At 55.7% G+C, this 22,012-nt stretch overlaps 1 protein-coding gene across 7 annotated transcripts in view; it reads left to right on the top strand.

Annotated features, from left to right (window-relative positions):
• Nucleotides 1-679: 679 nt before the first annotated feature.
• Nucleotides 680-22,012, top strand: part of Scube3 (signal peptide, CUB domain and EGF like domain containing 3) — a 32,756-nt gene continuing 11,423 nt past the window's right edge. For 3 of the 7 annotated variants that reach the window (XR_015045921.1, XM_029471129.2, XM_029471126.2), the window contains exons 1-11: nt 680-1,078; nt 11,033-11,155; nt 12,179-12,304; nt 14,376-14,510; nt 15,267-15,392; nt 15,585-15,701; nt 17,406-17,453; nt 19,302-19,418; nt 20,812-20,934; nt 21,044-21,079; nt 21,461-21,577. Coding sequence is in view for 6 of the 7 variants with exons in the window: in XM_029471129.2 (XP_029326989.1) it covers nt 994-1,078; nt 11,033-11,155; nt 12,179-12,304; nt 14,376-14,510; nt 15,267-15,392; nt 15,585-15,701; nt 17,406-17,453; nt 19,302-19,418; nt 20,812-20,934; nt 21,044-21,079; nt 21,461-21,577 (1,153 nt within the window). In the remaining variant the exon portion in view is untranslated. The remainder of the gene's footprint in view (nt 1,079-11,032; nt 11,156-12,178; nt 12,305-14,375; nt 14,511-15,266; nt 15,393-15,584; nt 15,702-17,405; nt 17,454-19,301; nt 19,419-20,811; nt 20,935-21,043; nt 21,080-21,460; nt 21,578-22,012) is intronic. The other 4 variants (XM_029471132.2, XM_029471127.2, XM_029471128.2 and 1 more) reach the window with 3 other exon arrangements.

The raw sequence follows: 22,012 nt of genomic DNA, 5'->3' as shown, positions 1-22,012 counted from the left end.
AGGACTCATCTGAGTATGAGGATTGTGTCCAGAGGGTGGGAGTGACTTTAGGGCTAAAGGTTCGGAGGACGTTCCTTGGACCGGAGTCCCAGCCCATCTCTGTTCCGAGGTGCAGCCCTTCCAAGCCTCCTCGACACCTCGCGCCCTCTTTGTCTCCCCGCAGAGGTGCGCGTGCAGACCTTCGCTGCTCGGCCCTCCTAGCGTGCGAGCGCGGGGGGCGCACCCTCGGCTCCCCCGCTAGCTCCCCACGGGGAGAGAGCGGACAAGCCGGAGCCCCGGTGCTGTTTGGTCTGGAGCGGAGCGGGGGCTTGCATTGATCCATTGATTGTGCGCGGTCTGCGCCTGACCTCCCTGCTCCCGGGGAAGCCGTCTCCATGGAGACCGGGCCCGCTCCCCCAGCGCCGGATTGTAAATTCCTGCAGGCAGCGGCCCGGCAGCCTGGGGAGGGGGCCGCGCGCCCGGGCGCGCAGGGGGAGCGGCCGCCACGCCGAGGCCCCCTTTGAAAGAAAAAAAAAGGGCACGAAAAAGGAGGTGGAGGAGGAGGAGGACGGAGAGGAGAAGCAGGAGGGGCAGTGGGAAGGGGAGGAGGAAGAAAACGAAAAGGAGCAAGGAGAGGAGGAGAAAGAGGAGGAGGAGGAGAAAGGCGAAGAAAAACAGACGGAGCCCGGGAGAGGAGAAAGCAAGGGAGGAAGAAAGAGGCAGAAAGGGCGTGTTTAGGCGCTACGTCTCCCCTCCCCTTTCTCAGGTCCCAGCTCCGGCTCTGCGCGCTCGCTCTCAGGCTACAGCTCCCCGCGGGCGAAGCTGGGCGTCGGGTGCGATAGCCCGGGTCGCCCCTCGGGCCGCCGCCCCGCGCCTGCCCGCGTTCCCCACCGCGCGCTCCCCACGCCCAGCCCGGAGCCTCCGCCGGGCGCCTTCCAGTCCCCTCCCCCTCCTCCTCGCGCCCTCCCCGGGGCTGCGACACCCCCGCGGCCCCGCCGCGCGGAGCTCCAGGCCATGGGCTCGGGGCGCGTCCCCGGGCTCTGCCTGCTCCTCCTGCTGGTCCACGCGCGCGCCGCCCAGCATAGCAAAGCTGCGCAAGGTAAGGGAGGCGCGGTGCGGGATTGTGGGGCGGCGGGACAGAGGGGCGGTGGGACGGCGGGGCCGGAGCCACCAGGGCAGGTGTCTAGAAGTGCGTGGCTGTCAGGACCCGGCCCTGTGCCCCCCGACTCTTCGGCCAGGGCTAGACCTTGGGGCGCTGCGCGACAGTCAATAGCGCCTGGGGAGGGGGGCGGCCAGCAGAAGGGAGCATGCATGCACTTCTGCGGACTTCCCTGCCACCATCTAGCATCTTCCTCCGAGGTCAGAGAGAATCTTATCTCAAACATTGCCAGGGACTTCACTTTGGAGCTTGAGACTGAGGGAAGGAAGTTTTCAACTCTGCTATACGCTTCGTAACCTCCTCCCCTGCCCGCATGAGGCAGAGTCAGGCCGAAATTTCGAAGTTACCGTCTTATCAAGTCGAAGGATGTTAAAGAAAAACAGACTCTTTCGCGGTGAAACCGACTGCCTGTCACAGAATAGTAGGAGCAGTAGGAGAAAATGTCTGTGACTGCCTTCTGGCACGAACGTTGCGTTTCTGCCTTTGGGGGGGGGGATCCCTTTCGTCTCGCATGGCTTTCATTTCTTATCATAATATTTATTTATTAAGGCCTGGGGTTTCCAATTCCATTTAAATCCAGGTTAGAATTGCATTAAAATAACAAAGTAAAATTCCAGGCTGGGAGCTCTGACAGATCCCTCTAGGAATTAGAGAGAGACTGGGAGGCCCTCCTGCCCCGGTCCCTGACCCCGCGCTCCTGGGCCAGCCAGTCCCAAGGCTGCGCTGGCAGAAACCAGGCTGGTGTCCCACAGTTCTCTGGGGACAGCCTCCCCTCCCCCCATTGACCTGCTGTACCCCTCCCCCCACGCTGTCCTCACCCAAAAGAGATTTATATGGACAAAAAGAAAATTCCTCTTAGCAAGATTTTGCCTGGGGAGGTAGATTCTGCCTATTGTCCTGGGGGTTCCTGAAGCCAGCCAGGGATGAAGAGGTGTCTGAGTCAGGAGGAAAGTTGAACTTGGGAGTTGAGGAAGTCGTCGAGTTGTCTGGCAGTCAGTCAGTCGGGTCAGTGTGTCGGGGCGGGGGGGGGGCGCGGGCGGGGTGTGTGTGCTGAATCTTAAGCTGGGCTATGCCAGCAGCTTTTCACTGTTGGTAGAAGGTGCTAAGCCAACACCTCCCTCTTCGTCCAAAACACTGCCTCTTCCCTTGCCCCCTCAGACCTGTCCATTAACATAACCAAACACGAGAGACCCTCAGCTGTCAAGTACCAGACCCCACCCTCACTTCCTTCCAGCCCCAAACTGCCGCTTCTGCAGCCTTCCTACCAGACAGCCCGCTGCTGCCGCCGCCTGGAACAGCCCCTCTCCCCGCAGAGGATTTGCTTGTGTGTTTTCGTAAACAAAGCTGGCTTTTGTAGTGCATGCTGACTTACTCATAACATGGAATTAGCTAGGGAGTTTAGTCTGAGGAAGGAACAGATTTCGCGCAGTAATCTAGAGACAAGATAAGGGCCTCTTTCAAGTTGGAGCCAGTGTCTGCAGGGGCTGGGGGGGGGGGCAGGAGGAGAAGCCGTCTATTAAAGGGGTTCCAGGTGCAGCTGGAGACCCCTGAATGGCACAGGTGTTGGGGAACCAAAACTCTCAAGCCTGGAGACCAGCCCATCTGCTGAGGATAGGAGGAGCTGGGTACTCAAGGGCACCTTCTTTTATTGGACACCCCATTAGGTACTGGGGGACACTCAGCTGCAGTAGAGGCGGTACCCTCAGGGTCTCTGCTGACCTCAGTCATGGGCTCCACCTGCCCTGATGGGGTTGCAGTAGCTGTACCCCCACCCCCTTTAGGATTTCTGAGTCTAGCTGGGATTAGAAGGGAGCCTCTCATTAACCCCGCCATTCAGGAAGCCTGTGCAACCCTGTCGGTCAAAGGTTGCCTAACAACAGGTTTGCTGGACTCAAAATTTGGACTCAAATTTGCAGGTAGATGTTACAGGGGAAGATGAGAACTATTTGGTCTGAGTCTCGAAGGCTTACCCATAGTGCTGTGGGCTTCCTTCGGGAGTCTTCTCGTGCCCCCTCGACACCTCCCATCCATCACTAGGGCTGGGGACTTAGCCTTGGATGCCAGGAGCTTTTCAGTGTCACTCTAGAGGGTCTGGACGTGACAGACTCCCTCAGCAAGCATCCTGAAGAGCGCTTCTGCACACCTGGAACATCTGTGTCTCTGGGAGGCTCAAGGCCATGCAGGGGTTGAGGAAGGAGGGCATAAGCTTAAGTATATAAGAGGGATAGAGGGGGGGGCGTGGGGCGGGGGGGGGAGACACAGGAGACAGGGACACTGGCACTGACACACCACTGACCCACTGCATCTACGAAGACCTGGTTTAATCAGAAATGCCTAAGGAAGGTTTTGTCCCAGTGGATGAGTGGGTGGGTCAGCTGGTGGGTGGGTGAGCTTGCTGTATACATGGGTTTTAAGTAGTTTTCAAGTGCCTGTCTGTGTGTCTTAGAGTAGACAGACTGGATAACCAAGGTAATTGTAAACTTAAAAGCATTAATTTGCTTTGCTTTTTGGGGGGTGGTGTGGGGTGGGGGTGGGGTAGTGATGGCAGGACAGCTATCGTTAAAAAAACCTAATCCTCACTTAGGGCTCAGGTTGCAACTGAATGAAAAGGTCTTGGGGCCTCCAGGGGAACTGGTCCTGTCCCCAGGCGGGCTCTGGGACAGCCAGGTTGGCCATCCACTTTACCTGGTAGTTTTCTTTCCTTGTTAGGGATAGAGTTTTGAGAAAGTCACCCATTTAGCAATCACACCGTCCCTGAGACTTAGGGCGTTCATCCGGCTCGTTGAACAGTGTCTCTCTGTCTCTGCATCTCTGTCTGGGAGCATGTGTCTCTCTCCTTTCCCCCACCCCTCTCTTCCTCTTTAATGTGGCTGCTCTCTCTCCTCCCTGCTTCCCTCGGCTCCTGTGGCCGGCGTCCACAGTGAGGGGACTGTTCCTCCTAGCCCCTCCCTCTAAAATATGAAATGAAAACCGTAACCGTGTCAGCGGGTGCGGGTGGCTCCTCGGGCAGCCGCTACTGCTTGTGCCCCACCAAGGCCCTACTGGAGAGAGCAGCAGGACAGACAGACAGACAGACCCCACTCTTAGAGCCTGTTTTATCTGTTTCCTTAAGCTCATCCTAATTTTAAGAAACTTTTCAGAAACCCCTTTGACCTCCCTCCAAGGCTTGCTGGCATGTCTTAGGTGTGGGGGAAAGCCCAGAGCTGGGAGAATATAAATTTTGTTTTCCCCGCACCCCCCCTCCTGTCACCTCTCATTCCCCTGAGTCTCTGTGGGGTGGAATGGAGAGAGATGACTAAAAGACCTGGGAGCCACATCCACAACAGGTAAAGCAAGGCGAGGGTCATCAGGAACTCTCAGATGGGATTGCCTTTTGGAACCTTCTGGAATCTGAGATCAGAACCGGTTTGAGATGTGAGCAGCTAGGACCTGTTGTGAATGGAGGCAGGCCCGAGTGTGAGTTTGGGAATGTGAGCTGAGCACTACTGGGGTGTGTGAGCGGGCATGTGAGCGACTCTCTTGTGTGAGCACATGTGTGCGTGGCACTCCGGTGACTGGGGGTGGGGAGGCAGTGGGTGAATGCGTGCGTTTTGTTTTAGTTGGAGGAGAGGGGCAGAGTGGCTTGATCCAGAGCTTTGGAACTGAGGGTGGGGGAGGGGAGAGCACGGCTTCACATCCTCTGGAGAAGATGGAGGTGGAGGAGCTTTGCTGCCAGAACGAACCCACCCTGGTCTCTGCCGCCCCGGCCCCGGCCTGCTTCGGCGTGCGGGTGTGGGCACATGACCACTCAGTAAGAAAGAGTTCCTGTCAGGGCTGGAAACTGCGGAGCCGCTCTGGGGCAGGCTGGCAGGGCTTACGGGAGGCCCAGACCTGGGGAGACAGGAGTCTGGGATTGCTGGAGCTCAGGGAGAGGTGGAAACACAGCCCTGAGGATGTTTGCAGGGGATGAATGGCCTACTTACTCACCTGGGCAAAGAGGGACATTGCCTTTCTGTGTGCAGACTGGCTTCTCTTCCCTGCCAGCCTGCACTCTGGCCTGACTCAGGGGGCACGAGGCGGGCGGAAGATAAGGGGTGAGTTTTGACAAACGCTGAGGAACCTAATGACTGGCAGCTCTGGGTGTTGGCCAGTTTTACTGAACTCATTCATATTGGTAAGCTTCAGTCCTGAGGGCTGGCTTTCCACCTACAGGCCAGGCCCTGTCCTCTGCCTGCTGGAGACCTGTCTGTCACTTGGTACTTTTCCTTCCTCCCACCACCTCAGTTTCCCAAGCATCTGACAGGCCTGTGCCTGGTGAGCAGGTAGCTACCCTAGAAGTGCATGTGAGTGCCTCTGTGTCCCACCCTGTGGTGGCCACAAATGATCTTTGTCACCTCCCAGCCCGTTCCCTCTTCAGATCAAGGACTTGCTTGGAGTTTGGAGCTGGACCCACAACTGGCTTTCAGAAATGGGTCAATGATCCCCTGAACAGAGCGCTAGGGACCTTGGTTTGCCAATGGCTTCCCCCTGTGACCGATAGCCCCAGAAAGCTGCAGGCTTTGAGTTTCAGAGCTTTGTGCACGTTTTCAGAGCTTTGTTCCCAGGGCTGTCTGCTTGTGGTTACTGAAGAACAAACTGAGCAAACTGGGCTGCTGGCTCAGAGGAGATACAGGATAAGGAACCGGGCCTAGGGGATCCCTGAGTGAGGTAACAGCATCAGGCTGTGTGGGCTCTGGGGTGGGGAGAGGGTTGTGGAAGAGTGGGATGCCCAAAGGGTAGATCCTGGGGGCGGGGGCAGGTTTACAGAGAGGACTGGATTTTTTTTTTTACAAGTTTCTAATTATATTTATTTGGAGTTTTCCTCTGGTGGTTTGAAGCTGTTAACAGCAGGAACCTGTATCCCCTGATGTTTGTTTTTGTTTCTGACCAGCTGCTTGGCCCCAGAGTAGTGAATCCCCAGGCTGGCTACAACACCTGCCCACCACTGCACCCTCCCACCTTCTCCTTGCCTGTGTATCTGCCCGCTCCCTGTCTACCCTGGCCCTGGTTCCCTCTGTGTGTCCCGGCATCTGTACTCTGGCTTTTAACCACCAGCCAGATTCAGCTGTAGTCCATCTTGGGCTCTGTGCCGGTTGGTTGCTTCAAGCCCAACAAAGTACTGAGCTGAGGGCATGGGGAGGCGAGATCTCTCTGTGTCTCTGTGTCTCTGTTTCTGTCTCTGTCTCTGTCTCTCAAGGGGTGGGTTTGGATCCTGTCTTTACACTAGCTATTGGTTCTTTCCCAGGATAACTTCAGTAGGTGCTCCCCCATCCATTTTAATAAGCCATGCCTGCTGCTCCCCAAGAGGGTAACAAAGGAGCCCACGCTCCTCCCATCCACCATTTGCAGTCTCTTCTAGCCCTGGATTCATCAGGGTCCAGGGCACGCTGTCTTTGTGCTCTCTTGAATCTGTGTATATGTGCAGATACAGTGCCGCAGCACACACGTGGAGGTCAGAAGACAGCCTCGGGAGTCAGCTCTCACCTTCCACCTTGCTTGGGACAGTGTCTGTCTCGAGTTACCACTCTGGGGACTCTCCTGTCTCTGCCTCCCGTTTTGCTGTAGGAGCACTCACGCTGAATCTAGCGTTACATGAGTTCTGAGAATTCCAGCTGGGGGCCCTCATGGTCACATAAGGTGCTTTACCCAGTGAGCTTTCTACTCCTCAGAATAAACTCCCTAGGACACCCCTGTTCCCAGAATGCCAAATGGTCAAAGAGAGTAAAGAGGCAAGCTTCTTCTCTGGGGTATCCCGCAGGTAGCGGTCTCGGCTGCCATCTGTTTAACAGATGCCTTCAGAGCTCCTTCATTACATGGTTACTCTGCCCCACTCACAAGGGAGCCCACAGTCCCGGCACAGTGCTTGCCTTTGCCCTTGTGCAGGTCCCTAGTGGTCATTTGCTAAGTGCTCAAGTGTGCACGGCTCTGCTGGCAGTTATTGTGGGTTCAAAGATCCAGAAGCCGTGGCCTCGAGGAATTCATGGCACCGAGCAAACATGAAGCAAGCATCCGAGAGGATGCTGAGGAGGATGAGTGACAGCAGCAGCTCCCATTGGGCACTCCCTGTGTCCACACCTGCCCCAGGACTGGTGTAGTGGCACTCAAGTCTAGAACCTCGTCTCCTAGTGTGTCACGTTGCTGCCTGCAGAGTGCCTCCCAGTTCAGGCAAGTAGCTTATTTACACGAGATGGAAAAGAGACAAGCTTGCCCTGGAGGTGCTGATTTCCTGGGTTTAGACATCCATGAGTCTTCATAGGTCCCCAGATTCCAGTGCACAGACTGAGTGGAGGACCACCATCCTAAACCAACTCACACCTAAAAGTGTCTCTTGGCTTACAGCTGGTAAACAGCTTCTAAGAGGATGGATACGTTGAGGGTGCCCGTGTGTGCCACCGAGGTCCCTTTGAGGACTTATTCAGGGCTGGCAGGTGTGCTGAGAAGGATCTTTGAAGACCTGGCAGAGGTGGGAATGCTGGGTATGATTTGATTTAGGGCCCTGTCTCCCTGCTCTGTGCCTCAGGCCAGAAAACTTCAGCCATGCCCTGGGAAGGGCCTTTCTTCAGCAGTCGCCAGCCACGGGAGAGGCTACATGTTACATGAGACAGCTTCAGAGTGTTAGCTAAGTGGCTCAGCAGGAGCCACAAAGGGGGGCACACTCAGTCCCCCTCAGGCTGGGAGCTTACTGGGGACAGGGCAGACAGAAGTGGGTGGGCTTGCTGCAATATAAACGGGAAGAAGGTGGGATGCAGTGGACTGGTTAGCTGGTGCTGAGGGAGCTGGTGCTGAGGGAGCTGGTGCCAAGGGAGTAGCTGGTGCCAAGGGAGTAGGAGCAGGGTGAGACACCTCCCAGAGCTCCCAAAGCATAAAACATTGGGAGCAGGGAGATGGCTGAGGCTAGGAAGAGCCTGAGGCATCCAGCAGGCTGTGGTGGGCCTCACCGCTGCTCTGGTCCTGGGGGCCACTTGAGGGGAGACAAAGGGAAGAGCCTGATGCATCAGGAGCCAAACCCCAGCACATGGAGACAGGCGCCACTGAGATGGTTGCGGGAGAGGGACTTCTGGAGGAGGCTCTATAATTCTGGGCCAGACCCAGAAGCATTCCTCATTTAGAATCCCTAGAGCTATCTCTTCTGTTCCGTGAAGCCTGTGCCCTTGGGACGGTTCCTATTGCACAGCCCACCATGAATATTTGGCCTAAGGCCAGTGGGACTGAAGAGCTGTCTTTGAGATGAAAAGGGTCACATGTGGCTCATGGCTACCACTGCAGTGGACAGAAGGGACTTGGATACCCCAGTGCTCAGCTCTCAGCCTCACCCTCTCAAGCTCCTACCCATGGACTTTCTCAGGCAGTTCACACAGATTAACAAGTGAATGGCCTCACCTCGTCTGAGGATGAACCACCATGGGATACATGGTATGGGGGAAAAATCTAAGGATGGAAAATGAGAAAGGAGCCAGGTGTGGCGGCAGGGCAAGCACCTGCCATCCCAACACTAGGGAGGCTGGAGCAGGAGGGTCATGAGTTCGAGGTCAGCCTGTGCTATATAGTAAAGCTTTCTTAAAAAGAAAAGAAAAAAAAAAAAAAAAAAAACCTTCCCCAGAGAAATGGTAGAGCTGGGTCATAACCTGGGGCTGTCTCCACGGGTGACTTTATTGTGACCGGACATTTCTTGCTCCTGATTCCATTCCATCAGTTGTTCAAACATTCCCCAACAGCCTCGCGCCAGCCACAAGATCTCTCTTACCTGACTTAGGAACTCGACTACTGGGCCTCTCTCCTCTCCATCGTCTCTCTTTGGAGACCGCTTGGCAGGCACGTGACTGCTGAGCTTGGCTGAGGTGGGCAGTAAGTGTAGACAGTCTCCTAATACTCAGAGCTGTTTCTGCAAACGGCAGAGACTTCCAGTGTGCGGCGCACTTCTCCGTTTAGTTGCCGCACCTTAAGGAGCTGGGTTCACAGGATTGGGCGATGAGGCTTGAGAATCTGCATTGTAACAGACCCCACTTCGCGCATGTGCAGGGCTCAGGCCTCAGAGTGGCCTTACTCCCCGGCTTCTGCCCCTTTACTAGCAGACTTCAACCCATACACTCTGTTTTTCCAGTTTGTAGGGAGACGTGGGCTCTCCCTACTCAGAGATTCTCAAGCCCAGCTGCTCATTGGAATCGGATGTGTTGAGTCCAGTCTTTGGGGCCTTGGGCATGTTTAGGGGAGTCAGCTCTGCTGTGCAGACTGAGTTGAGGCTCATCCCTAATGCTTCTGTCACTTATCCTGGTTGGGTCGTTCTGAATGCAATGACTGCCACACAGGACCTTGTCGTCACTTCTTTATGGGTGCCGTGATGTGATTCCCCAGCTGCCTATGATCTTTTTCTTTTCTTTTTTTTTTAAATTAATGTATTTATTATATATAAGTACACTGTAGCTGTCTTCAGACGCACCAGAAGAGGGCATCAGATCTCACTATGGGTGGTTGTGAGCCACCATGTGCTTGCTGGGATTTGAACTTCGGACCTTCGGAAGAGCAGTCGGGTGCTCTTACCTACTGAGCCATCTCACCAGCCCTTTCTTTTTTTTCTGAGGCAGATTTCTTAGTATAGTCCTGGATAGTCCTCTGTAGTCCAGGCTGGCCTCCAAGTCAGAGATCCTCCTGCCTCTGCCTCCCAAGTGATACTCCACCACACCTAGACCACCGGAGGTCCTTAACCACCCCCCTACCCTTACCCCATCCCCTGCTCTGGAGGAGTCCCTTCCTTTAGTGTCGCTCTGTCGGTCACACTTACTAGAGGGAACAATGAGTGTTAGTTAGTCCAGAAGTATCCAGAACTCGAGGGCATAGAGGAGGAGAGTGCCAGGGGCTCTGCCTGGTCAGATGGCTCAGAGAGCTGTGCCTGCCAGGCCAATACCTGCCAGCTCCCAGTCCTTCCATTGATAGCTCAGGGCCAAGAGAAGCTCGGCTCCTCTAATGCTTCTTGGTGCCATGGTGAACAAGGCTGAGGTGAAGAGTCAGGTGCTGACTTCATCTTTTTTCTGGGTTTTTGAGACAGGGTCGCACTAATCTAGAACTCCTGATCTTTCTGCCTTGGTCTCTGGGTTTATTTGTATTCCGGAAGCGTTCAGAGGAAGGCGAGGGAAGCTCGGGTGTGCACAGGCATATGGGGACTTCGCCTTTGGGAAACACACCTCCACAGCTCACTTGACACCAGTTCTGTACCTATATATTCTTGTGTGTACCGTTGTAACGGAGTGCTGGGATCACAGCTGTGCAGTGCTGTGCTGGGCAGGACTAGTGTGTTCCACTAGTGGAATCAGTGGACCAGGAGGCAGATGAGAATCCCAGACAGCCCCCGCCTCCCTTTCTTCCTTAATTACTAGAGAGCAGCTGGGCAGGGTGTGGCATGCCTGTAATCCCAGCCTTTGGAAGATGGAGGCAGGGGGAGCAGGCATTGAGGACCGCCCTCAGCTGTGGAATGAGTCCTAGGCCAACTTGGACTATATGTGTTCTGATCTAGAAAAACACTATCTGTGGTCACTGTACCGTCACCAGTGACTCTGCGCCTGTCTCTTTCCCTTCAAGGTCACTGCTAAGAAAGATGAACTAGTCCTCACTGGGCTCTGTCTGACACATCACATGTGCTATTTAAACTGAAGAGGGTGTTTCACAGAGTGGTGGCGCTGTTACCATAGTGGTTTGAGTTTTTCTGAGACAGTCTGAATTCCTGAGGTGTTCCGAGGAAGGCGGGGGGGGGGGGGGGACCTCAGGTGTGCACCCTCGGGTGTGCACGAGCATACAGACACACTGCCCCTGGGGAATACACCTTCAAAACTCACCCGAGACACGCCAGTTCTGTTCTTACGTGTCCTCCTCGGCCCCTGGCAGATGTAGATGAGTGTGTGGAAGGCACGGACAATTGCCACATCGATGCCATCTGCCAGAATACCCCACGGTCTTACAAGTGCATCTGCAAGTCCGGCTACACGGGGGACGGGAAGCACTGCAAAGGTGAGCCTGGGAGGTCCCCACTGCAAAGGTGAGCCTGGGAGGTCCCCACTGCAAAGGTGAGCCTGGGAGGTCCCCACTGCAAAGGTGAGCCTGGGAGGTCCCCACTGCAAAGGTGAGCCTGGGAGGTCCCCACTGCAAAGGTGAGCCTGGGAGGTCCCCACTGCAAAGGTGAGCCTGGGAGGGTCCCCACTGCAAAGGTGAGCCTGGGAGGTCCCCACTGCAAAGGTGAGCCTGGGAGGTCCCCACTGCAAAGGTGAGCCTGGGAGGTCCCCACTGCAAAGGTGAGCCTGGGAGGGTCCCCACTGCAAAGGTGAGCCTGGGAGGGTCCCCACTGCAAAGGTGAGCCTGGGAGGTCCCCACTGCAAAGGTGAGCCTGGGAGGTCCCCACTGCAAAGGTGAGCCTGGGAGGGTCCCCAAGAGGAGCTCGCAGGAGCCTCGGGGCCTGCACCACAGTTTCCAGGGGCCCACAGCCTCCACAGGCCGAGGAGGACTGCCGCATCTTCCCAGAGATCGCACAGGGTTGGGGTGGACACCAAAGCATCGCACAGCCAAGCTGTGCTGGTGGGGACACTACATAGCCTTCATAGCTGTCTGGGGCTGGCACACCTCAGTTACAAAACTAAGGCCCGAAGATCCCTGAGACAGGAGCCCGTACTGGCACCTGTCATAGCATGCGCAAAGGAGAGGACCGGTGAACCCCAGTGGGAGTTCACCCACAAGCAAGCACATCTCTTGCTATAAAAACACTGCAGAGTGGCTGGGAATAGCATTCTCAGGGACAAAGTACATGCTACTTTCTGTTGACATAATACACTGAGAACTACTGTAGCCTCCTGGGACGCAGGGAGTGTGTGGGGGGGGTGTTGGTTCAAGGATGACACTCCTTCCCAGTAATACCACAACTAAAGAACGTTCGAGAAGTTTATATGAATGATGTAATCAAAAGCATGAAATAAAAAATGGCATAGCTGTCTGCCTGTGACCGTCAACATCTTCCGGTGTGTTCTTTCTCTCTCTGCACAGACGTGGATGAGTGTGAACGGGAGGACAATGCAGGCTGTGTGCACGACTGTGTCAACATCCCTGGTAATTACCGGTGTACCTGCTACGACGGATTCCACCTGGCACATGACGGACACAACTGTCTGGGTAAGCGAGCGAGCCAGGGCTGGTGGCCCGGGACTGGTTGGGGAAGGAGCTGCTCTCAGCGTGTCTTGGCCAAGCAGGAAGAAAGTGGTCAAAAAGATTTCCAGGCTTTTAAAAGCAAGGATGGGGTAGGGCACTGCTAGAAGTGTGCATGTGTGCTTGTGCGTACGTATGTGTATTGCGTGCGTGCGTGCGTGCGTGCAGGCACGAGCGCGCACGGAATGGGGATGGGTTGACGTTAGGACCCTTCTTCTAAAGTCTTTTTTTTTTTTTTTTTGGTTTTTCGAGACAGGGTTTCTCTGTGTAGCCAGGCTGGCCTCGAACTCAGAAATCCGCCTGCCTCTGCCTCCCGAGTGCTGGGATTAAAGGCGTGCGCCACCACGCCCGGCTATCTAAAGTCTTAAAGTGTGTGAGCTCCTTAGGAGCAGGTGTGTAGAAAGCACTGTGCAGCTGTAGCACAGAGCAGGTGCTGAGGCAGGAGCACTGTTGCTAATGCAGTTGGATGCTCTCTGAGCCCTGGATGCCTCTGCCCCTTGCCTCCCGCCTCCCTTCCTGTCTTTAAGTCTCATCCTCTCCAGTTCAGAGCCTTGGTCTGGCCCAGGGAATCACCTGCCTCCAGAACTCTATCTGGGGTAGAATCCCTGGGCCACTGACCTCAGCTTTAGCCAGTCATTTTGGAGTTACTCGGACCCGTAGGAACTCTGAAGCTTCTAACAGGATTTGAGATTTGAGACTGGGGTCCTCTCTCAAACGTCTGTTCGATGAGTCAGCAAAGGGAAGAACAGCAATGGAATGGCAGTGGCTGGAACATGGTAGCTCAGATGCTCCGTGACCTAGGAACCCCCTTACTGCACAGCTGCCATGTGGTCATCTTCTACCCAGGTCCCTGGCAGGCCCTTCCCCGGGCCTCCCCTCCTCCGTCCCTCTGCTACTATGAAAGAGCTGTCTCTCCCCTGTCACCAAAGGACTATTTAGGGACAAGATCTGAAGTACTCGGTACAGGGTAGGGATGCCCACATGACCGTGAATACCATCTCTAATTCTTTAGTCTCCATTGGGTCCTAACCCCAACTATCACCAACCAACCATAGAGACAAGGGAAAGAACAGGTACTGGGAGGGTCTGAGTTACAAAGGTCTGGTGAAGGTGAGTGTCCACAGCCTCAACCATCCCTCTAGCCTTTGAGAAAACTCCAAGAACATGCATGGGTCTCAGTTTCTCCAGGGAGAAGTAGAGGGTGGGAGGGACGCAGCCAGGATGGAGATGGAGTCCAGATGTACAAGTGATGAATTTGGCTGTAGTGGTGGTGACTCCGGGCTCCCTATTGTTCCCCTCTACCATCCAGGGTGTGGCCTGGCCACCTTCCCCACCCTTCCACGCCACATTGCCAGACTTTGTTTTGTTAAACCAAAAATAGGAGCAAAGCTAGGGAATCTGTGGCAGTGAGCCCAGGTCTGGGGGAAGGGAGCACGGCTGGAGTTGTGGCCAGTCCACAGAAACGGTCCTTGCCCCATGAGGACCTGTGACTCAGAGGCCATTCCCACCATCGTTGGCACCTCAGCCATACAGCTATGAGAGGAAAGAGCCTTTCCAGGTTCTCTGATTCCTGCTCCTCAGAGCCAGCCTCGACATGGCCCTAGTGCACCATGGCTGCTCAGTGGGACTAGTACCCATCCTTGTCTTCACCGAGGTTTCTCTTGCTCTGGCCCAGGGGTTTGATGTATGGGTGTTTGCATGCATGTGTGTCTGTCTGTGCACCACATGCCTGCGGGGCCAGATGATGACACCGGGTTCCTTGGGACTGGAATGTCAGGCAGTTAGCAGCCATGTGGGCCCTGGGAATAGGACGCAGGTCCGAAGGCTCAGATGCAGCCTCTACAGCGTGGGAGAGGAGTCCGGGCCTCACCTCAGCTGGCCAGGTTTGGATGTTACCTGCCCTGAGCTCTGGACAAAGCTCTTCACACTCAGAGAAGTTTTAGCTGACAAGGGTTAAGGAGTGCTTGCTAAGGGTGGGCCTGCTGCCCTCAGTCTATGCTGCTGCTACAACAGTCCCACCAAGCCCCTGTCTTCACAGATGTGGATGAGTGTGCAGAGGGCAACGGTGGCTGCCAGCAGAGCTGTGTCAACATGATGGGCAGCTACGAGTGCCATTGCAGAGATGGCTTCTTCCTCAGTGACAACCAGCACACCTGTATCCAGCGGCCAGAAGGTCAGCCCACGGCCATCTAGGCCCCCAGGCTTCTCTTCCCAGCTGCCCCTCAGCACTCTCTGTCCCACACTCTAGACTCCTGTCGTGCTTAGACACTGTATTCGAGACTAATCTAGGGAATGGAACCGGGACCTGCCCAGAGTAGAATCAAAGCTACTTTGGGGCATTCTCTGGTCCGGCGGTACGGTGCTGCGAATTTCTGCTCCCCAGCATTTGTCTGTAAGCTGCTCCTTCCCTGGGACAGCCTCACCTGGGTCCCTTTCCACACACAGCCTGGATCCATGGCTCATTCCCTCACTGGGCCATGATGGTCTGAGAGCAGCAGGGAAGTCCAATTTGCCTTTGTGTCCCTGTCACTTAGTGTGCTGCCCTGCCTGTGATAGCAGCTTAATAAAACTTGTGGTCTAGCCAGGTGTGGTGGCACACACCTTTAATCCTAGCCTGGGGGTTGGGGCGGGGGGGGGGGTGGGTGGGGAGGCAGAGGTAGGCCTATCTGTGAGTTCCAGGACAGCCTGACTACACTGAGAAACCCTGTCTCAGTCTGATAGCTGTTTCTCTTCTTCAGGTTTCTAGTCTCAGTGTAAGCTCTCTGAGGAAAGATATCCTGTTTTAGTTTCTCTGGGTCCTTCCTAGATAGGGAGAACCTCCAAGTAGCAGGTTCAGCCGATCTTTACAGTGTCCTTAGCCACAGCTGGTTCCGCCCCATTGAGGCTTCCAGTGCGGACGGAGCGCCAGCGTCTCCTTCTCCCTTTTTAGAAGGAATGAACTGCATGAACAAGAACCACGGCTGTGCCCACATTTGCCGGGAGACTCCCAAGGGGGGCATTGCCTGTGAATGCCGCCCTGGCTTTGAGCTCACCAAGAACCAACGGGACTGTAAATGTGAGACTCGTGAGGGCAGGAGAATGGGGGTGGGGAGGATGGAAGGTGTGGGGCCTCAGTAGCCAGAGGGCAGGGATGAGATGAAAGAGGCCTGGGGGCGGGGCACAGTGAGGAAAAGGGGTGGCTTTCCCCACCTTGCAGACCTGCAGCACAAGGGACAAGCAGGCTGTCATGTCTCCTCTCTCTGTGCAGTGACCTGCAACTATGGTAACGGCGGCTGCCAGCACACCTGCGATGACACAGAGCAGGGTCCTCGGTGCGGCTGCCACGTCAAGTTTGTGCTCCACACCGACGGGAAGACATGCATTGGTGGGTGAAGCCACTTGTGACAGGATTGGGGTGGGGTCTGGGACTGCAGGGGAAGAGACCCTGGGGGACAGTGATGTCTAGGTTCTGGATAGTTACTGATGTGGGAATGAAGAGCAATAAGAGGACAGGTGGAAGGACCACTCTGAGAGACTAAAGGGCACACTTGACTACCTGCCCTCCCCAGGAGTCCCACCCTCCTCTTCCTCCCACACTGAAACATTACCAGGTTCGGAACTGTTAGCAGGGGTGCTGGGCAACCAAGGCTTGAGGAATTCTGGGGCGGTCAGCTGAGCGGCTGCCCCAGTCTCTGGTTGACTAGTGTGGTAGGGGTGCCCACAGCCGGTGTCCCTGCTGTGAACTGGTGCCACAACACAGTACTTGCTTCCAGAGCAGTTAGCCTTGGGCTGAAATGAGTCAGTAGGGTGACTCCAGCCCTCCTCTTCCTCTTTACCCTGGCAAACCCCCTTCCTACCCCTCACCTGATGCCCCAGGCCCACCTCACACTCAGCATCTGGTGGTACTGACTTTCCAGTGTGCCTGTGGCTGCCCACCCCCTTCACTTGCTGCAGCCTTCCCGCCCTCTAAGCCTGAGACCCTTCTTGAATCCCTAGGCCTGACCTGACTGTCCAGGTTCCCTGGATGAGCTAAGTCCTTAAAGTGAAGGTTGAATTCTTTCCGTTGCTATTTCTTGAGCGGTGAGAGGGCTGACAAGGTGTCTTCTCGGACAAGTGGGGAATGAAAGGCAGGGCTCTGGCTGGGCCTGAGGCAGGGTCTCAGGCCAGTCAGAGGTAGTTGTGCTTGCGCTGTGGACAGTGGAGCTTATGGAAGTGTGTGTCACTGCAGCCACAGGACGAGAGTCAGATAGGCTCACAAGGATACACATGGCTTCAAAGGCTGCTGGAGCCAAAGCTCTCCCACTCTGCTCTCTAACTCTTCTGAGACCCCAAGACAGGCTCAGGGCTTCACGCTGCTTTTTCTGACTGCTGTTCCAGCTCCCTAATTCTCCCGACAGGGCGACAGGGCTAGTTCTTCTGCTTTGCAAACCTCCCACCATCCCTTGGACACACCCACATAGCCCCCCACCCCCCATTATTCCAGAAGGAACTGCATGCAGTCCCTAGGGAGAAGATGCACGAGGCAGGACAGAGGCCCCTGAGGCACGTGACCAGTTCCCTTGTTCTCAAGCAGCTGCTTTGTAATTAGGCTTGAGTTCTCTAACCCCACTGAGACCCACTGAGTCCTCTGGGCAGAGCAAGTGATGCTGCTCCCTCCCCATCCTTCTCCCTTTGCCCCCAGGGAGTGAGCCTACTTGCCTTGGACTTAATTTTTCTTGGCAGGGGGAAATGTCACTGGGGTGTGGGGACATGCAGCTTGAGTGGCAAGACAGGAGTATAGTTAAAGGATTTAGAGGTGGTGAGATACGAAACTTGACACCCATGCCAGTTTTGCCTGGCGTGCTGTGCAGGGGGGGGGGGGGGGGTTGGACCCGCAGCTGCTCTCTCCGAGACCCAGCATCTCTGCTTTATGGTCCCTTGATGGGGGCTTGATTTTTTTGAGGGTACCAGGCCGGACAAGGCTGAGGAGCAAGGCTAATTTGGGATCCCTGGAATCACCACATGGGGCTAGTGGTTTGGACCATCAGGGTGGAGGGTGCAGGGTGGGCCTTGCCCCGAATCTAAATGGCTTTTTTACAATGTCAAACAGGGGAAAGGCGGCCAGAGCAGCTCGGGCCCACTCAGGCCGTTTCTAATGGTAAATATATCTGCTCTCCCTCTGCTTGCACTCACTGGCTTGCTAGGGAAGGGCTAACCCGCTGGAGCTCCCACTAACTTTGCATGCCCTCCAGGGCTCCCCTGGCAGTGCAGGCTCTGGACCCATCTGGTGGCCTAGGAAGCTTCCGGCTGGTCATCTTCCGGCTGGTCATCTTCCTGGTCCCTGGCTCTCCTTCTTCTTGTGCCTCCTCCACCTCTCATTGCCCTGGTCGGTCTCTCCCAGCCATGTGCACCCCTCGGTCCCTGCAGCCAGTGCCATCTTGCCCACTGTTCGCACTGTGGCTGAGGGAAGTATCTCAGAGTTGAATGCCATCTTCTCTGTGGGCCACCCTTCTTGGGTTCCTTCCTTTCTTTAGCACACCACACAGCCTCAGCTGGTGATTCTGCCTGACTCTGGGTCCAGCCCTCAGCCCACTCCTCTGGAGGAGGGGAGGGGACAGTCTTCCTTCTCTTGGGTGTGATAATTAAGACAGCATTATCATGTGGTCCACACCTGGCACAAAGGACAGGGCGAGCTGTGCCCTCCTCCCTGTGCTCAGCCACTGCCCAACTTCTTGGTCCAGCCTGGGGTGAATGCCATGCCAGTTCTGTTAGCACCCATGCTGGCTGCTTCAGAGGATCTACACACAGACAGCATCTTTTCCCCCATTGTGCTTCTCCAGGCCTTGGGAGCCCTCGGTCAATACTTAGAGCACTTTTGGGGGAGTCTGGACTTGAGCTCCTCGCAGTCTGGGGGACCTCGGGGAGACCACAGTGAGACCAGGGCAAGCTAAGGACTCCCAGGTAGAGGTGGGCTTCTTTTGGCACACTGCCCACTTTGGGGACAAGGGTGGGCCTGACACCCTCATTCTTAGAACAACTCTTCGCTCTTGTCCCATGGAGGCCTTAGGATGCCAGTGGGAGAAGACTTGGTGCTTGGGACAGACCACAGCACCCAGGTCCCCATGCCAGGCTCTTGCTGTCCTGGGGCTGACAGCTCTCCCCAGAACTCTCTCCAAAGTGACTGTTTAACATCTGGTCTCCGCCTGCTCTGGCCTCTCGCCCGCCCCGCACACTGAGCTGACAGGAGAGACCTAGCTGAAAGCTCTGAGCTTTCTCTTCTGTGTCTTCCACCTTCTCTCATTCTTTCTCTGGATTCTTCGCGCCCCCCCCCCCCCTTCACAACATATCTCATCAGCAAAAGCAAAGAACCAGAGAACCGTGTGTTTGCAGGTAGACAGGAGGATTTGGGGAGGAGTGAGAGGAGGGTGACCCAGGGCTGCAGTGTCAGACGGGTGGGAGGGGTTGAAGGGGGATGGGGGGTCATGGGTGAATTGATGGGGAGCCCTTGGGATCTTCAGACACTCTTTCCTCAAGGCCTTTTAGGAGACTGTCCATCACAAACACCCACACCCACACTCATCCTCAAGATAGGAGGATGAAACTGGTCTGCCCCTTCTTTTCCCTCAGGCCTTAGGATGCTAATGCTCAGATGCTTATGCTCGGTGCCTAGGACGAGCCCTCTTTAGCTTTCCTCTTCTGCTCCCCTGCCCCCACCCCTAGCACATTCCTGCCTGACAGCTCTGGCTTGTACCTGCCTCACTGCTGCCCACCTTGTTTCAATCAAGTAGGGGGCAGGGATGCAGAGCGAGCGTGGCGAGAGCGCGCTCCTGCACTTGTGAGGGGTGGGTGTCTGGAGGAAGGAGAGGCTGGAGCTTCTGCTTAACGCTCCTGCTGACCGCCCCCCTCCACCCTGTGAGGTGGCTGAGGGCTTCCCTCAGGCCCCATACCTGAGTCTGACATTCTTCTAGGCTAGTAACCCTATTACCACCTACACCTCCCTCAACAGAAACCTGTGCTGTCAACAATGGAGGCTGCGACAGTAAGTGCCACGATGCAGCGACCGGAGTCCACTGCAGCTGCCCTGTGGGGTTCATGCTGCAGCCAGACAGAAAGACCTGCAAAGGTGAGATCTCAGAGCTAACGGGGACACAGAGACCTCTGCCAAAGGGAGGGGAGAGTTCCTGGGTGACCGACCACTCCTCTTCAACGCCCTTTAAGGCTGTCAGCCTCTCTCACCTCAGTTCAGTGGGCACAGAAGTCCAGCTACCACTTTACTACCCCCTGGCCTGGTCTCCCTCATTCCCTCTCTCACCCCTGTGGGAGAAGGGTCTCAACCCTGGAGGGACAGCTGAGCCTGACTCTGTGCCTGAGCCATGTGGGTGGTTTAAGCCTGCATCCCTCAGATCTTCCCAGCGGGTCTGGAATGATCTCTGGAAGCATACATAGGTAGGAGTGCCCACACCAGGGCCTGGTTTGGTCCGCCATGCTGTGGTGCCCAGGCTTCCTCCACTGAACCTGGCTCATAGGTGTGCGCAGAGATGGATGAGTGGTGATCAGGGAGAAGAATTGGCCCTGTGGGGACCTTTTGGCTTGGGTCTCATTATGACTTCCGTTCCTATACTACCCACCCCATCTCCCCTCCTGCCAGTTAGCTGGGATTTGGGGGAGATGAGAAGGAAAAGGGGGAGGGGAGCCATTCTGCAAACGCTGACCTGACTCAGCACGTCCGTCCTTGTCCTCTGGTAGGAAGGAGTGGAGACTGGGTAGTGCCCGGCTCCTTCTTTGTGTCTCTTGGCCCAAGAGCTGCAGGAAGGGGAGGGCGGGGGCAGTGGGTCAGCCAGCCGCAGTAGAAAGGTTTCCTGCTGGGAAGGGCTGTTGACAGGTAGACCGAGAGTGAAGGCCCTGCCCCCTCCCCTCGACAAGTGCTGAGTAGCCTGGGTCCTGTCTGCCACCAGCTCCGGGAACTTGACCTCAGGAAGGTAGCTGCCCACCTGCTCCTTTCTTAGTACCCAAAGCTGCCAGGCTCTGAGCCTCTGCAGACCGTGCCAGTCCTGTCCCCCTCCTGGCCCCTCATCTCTAGCAACTTCTCCCTCTATCTTAGAAGTCCTCTCTACCCAGCCTCTCTGGCCAGCCCCTCCTCCATGAAGGCTGCCCTTTTACAGCATGACCAGAGGCCCCCAGCCTTTGTGACAGGAAAGGACAGCCCTCCCTACAGTCTTGGGGATGGCTGTCTACTGGAGAGTAAGGGACATGGACCAGCCTGGATCTCACATGGCCACCTGCTCCCATAAGTCTAGATTGTTGCTCCCTGCTGGCATAGGTGGTTCTTGGACTCAGCTTCAGGAGAGATGGTGTTAGTAATGGCCAGATATCCTAAACAGGGAAGACATGGAGACAGAAGGTGACAGCCACGTTAAAAGGGCCAGGCCAGGGCCCTCCTTGATTTTCCTTGTCTCTGTGAGGAAGAGATCTTGGCTCCTTTGCCCCTAGCCTTCAATGCTATCCTTCGTCCCCAGACATAGATGAGTGCCGCTTAAACAACGGGGGCTGTGACCACATCTGCCGCAACACAGTGGGCAGCTTTGAGTGCAGCTGCAAGAAGGGCTACAAGCTTCTCATCAACGAAAGGAGCTGCCAGGGTGAGCCGGCTCGGGCCAAGGGGGCAAGCATCAGGGATGCCGTAGTCCAAGCGTCTCTATAGGCAGGGTTATGCTGCAGACAGACAACGGTAGTCCTTCCTTCTTGCAGGCCAGCTCCATGGTGAAACACACAGCTTGGCAAGCGGTGAGCAAGCTTTCACCACAATCCAGGTTTTCCCAAGTGTGGCCTGCTGCAGCTAGTTTCACATGCACAGGTTCCAGACCCTGGCAATTCTGTGCTGGGCCATGGTGGCATACTTTTAATCCCTGCACTTGGAAGGCAGAGACAGGCAGATCTCTGGGTCTGAGGCCAGCCTGGTGTGTTCCAGGATGGCCAGGGCTATACAGAGGGACCCTGTCTCAGAAAAACAACAAAAGCCCCGAACCCCAGACAAAGGGTACAGAGGGAGTTGTGCGTGCTCAGATCTGGAGTTAGGCCAAGGTCTTTCAGCATCAGAGCCCTTCACCTGAGCATGGATCAGGTGCCTCGAGACAGACTCAGTGGTTCGAATCCTTGCTGTTCCAGATATAGATGAGTGCTCCTTCGACCGAACCTGTGACCACATGTGTGTCAACACCCCAGGAAGCTTCCAGTGTCTCTGTCATCGTGGCTACCTTCTATATGGTGTCACTCACTGCGGGGGTAAGCCAGCAAGATCACACTCGCCTGCTTCCCAGACGCCCCAGCCCTCGACTCTTCACACTTCAAATGGCTGTGCTTGTAATGAGAAATCCTTGGATGGTTCTTGTCTACATCCAACAAGATAAAATAGAAGGCAGCTTCCAAAGGCCAGCTGGGAGACAGGACACCAGAGAGCAGCATCCTGGCAGCAAGATGCTTGAGGGTTTCACGTAGCCCAGGATAGCTGCACACACACACATAGCCAGAGGTCACACACATGACCCCGAACTCCAAACCTCCAGCCTTCACTTCTCAAGGGTTGTGACGGCAGGTGGCACACCCCCATGCCAGACTCTGCCTCCTAATTCTACCCTGCATTCCCCTTCGCTGTTCCCAGAGACCCACCCTCTCAGTCTCTAGCCCAATGAGACAGTAAGAGAGGAAAGCTCTGAAACC

Source organism: Mus caroli, unplaced genomic scaffold (assembly GCF_978045245.1).
Source record: "Mus caroli unplaced genomic scaffold, Mus_caroli_1 scaffold_18, whole genome shotgun sequence".
NCBI lineage: Eukaryota > Metazoa > Chordata > Mammalia > Rodentia > Muridae > Mus > Mus caroli.
The sequence above is the reverse complement of the archived record's forward strand: the minus strand, read 5'-3'. Positions and strand labels throughout refer to the sequence as shown.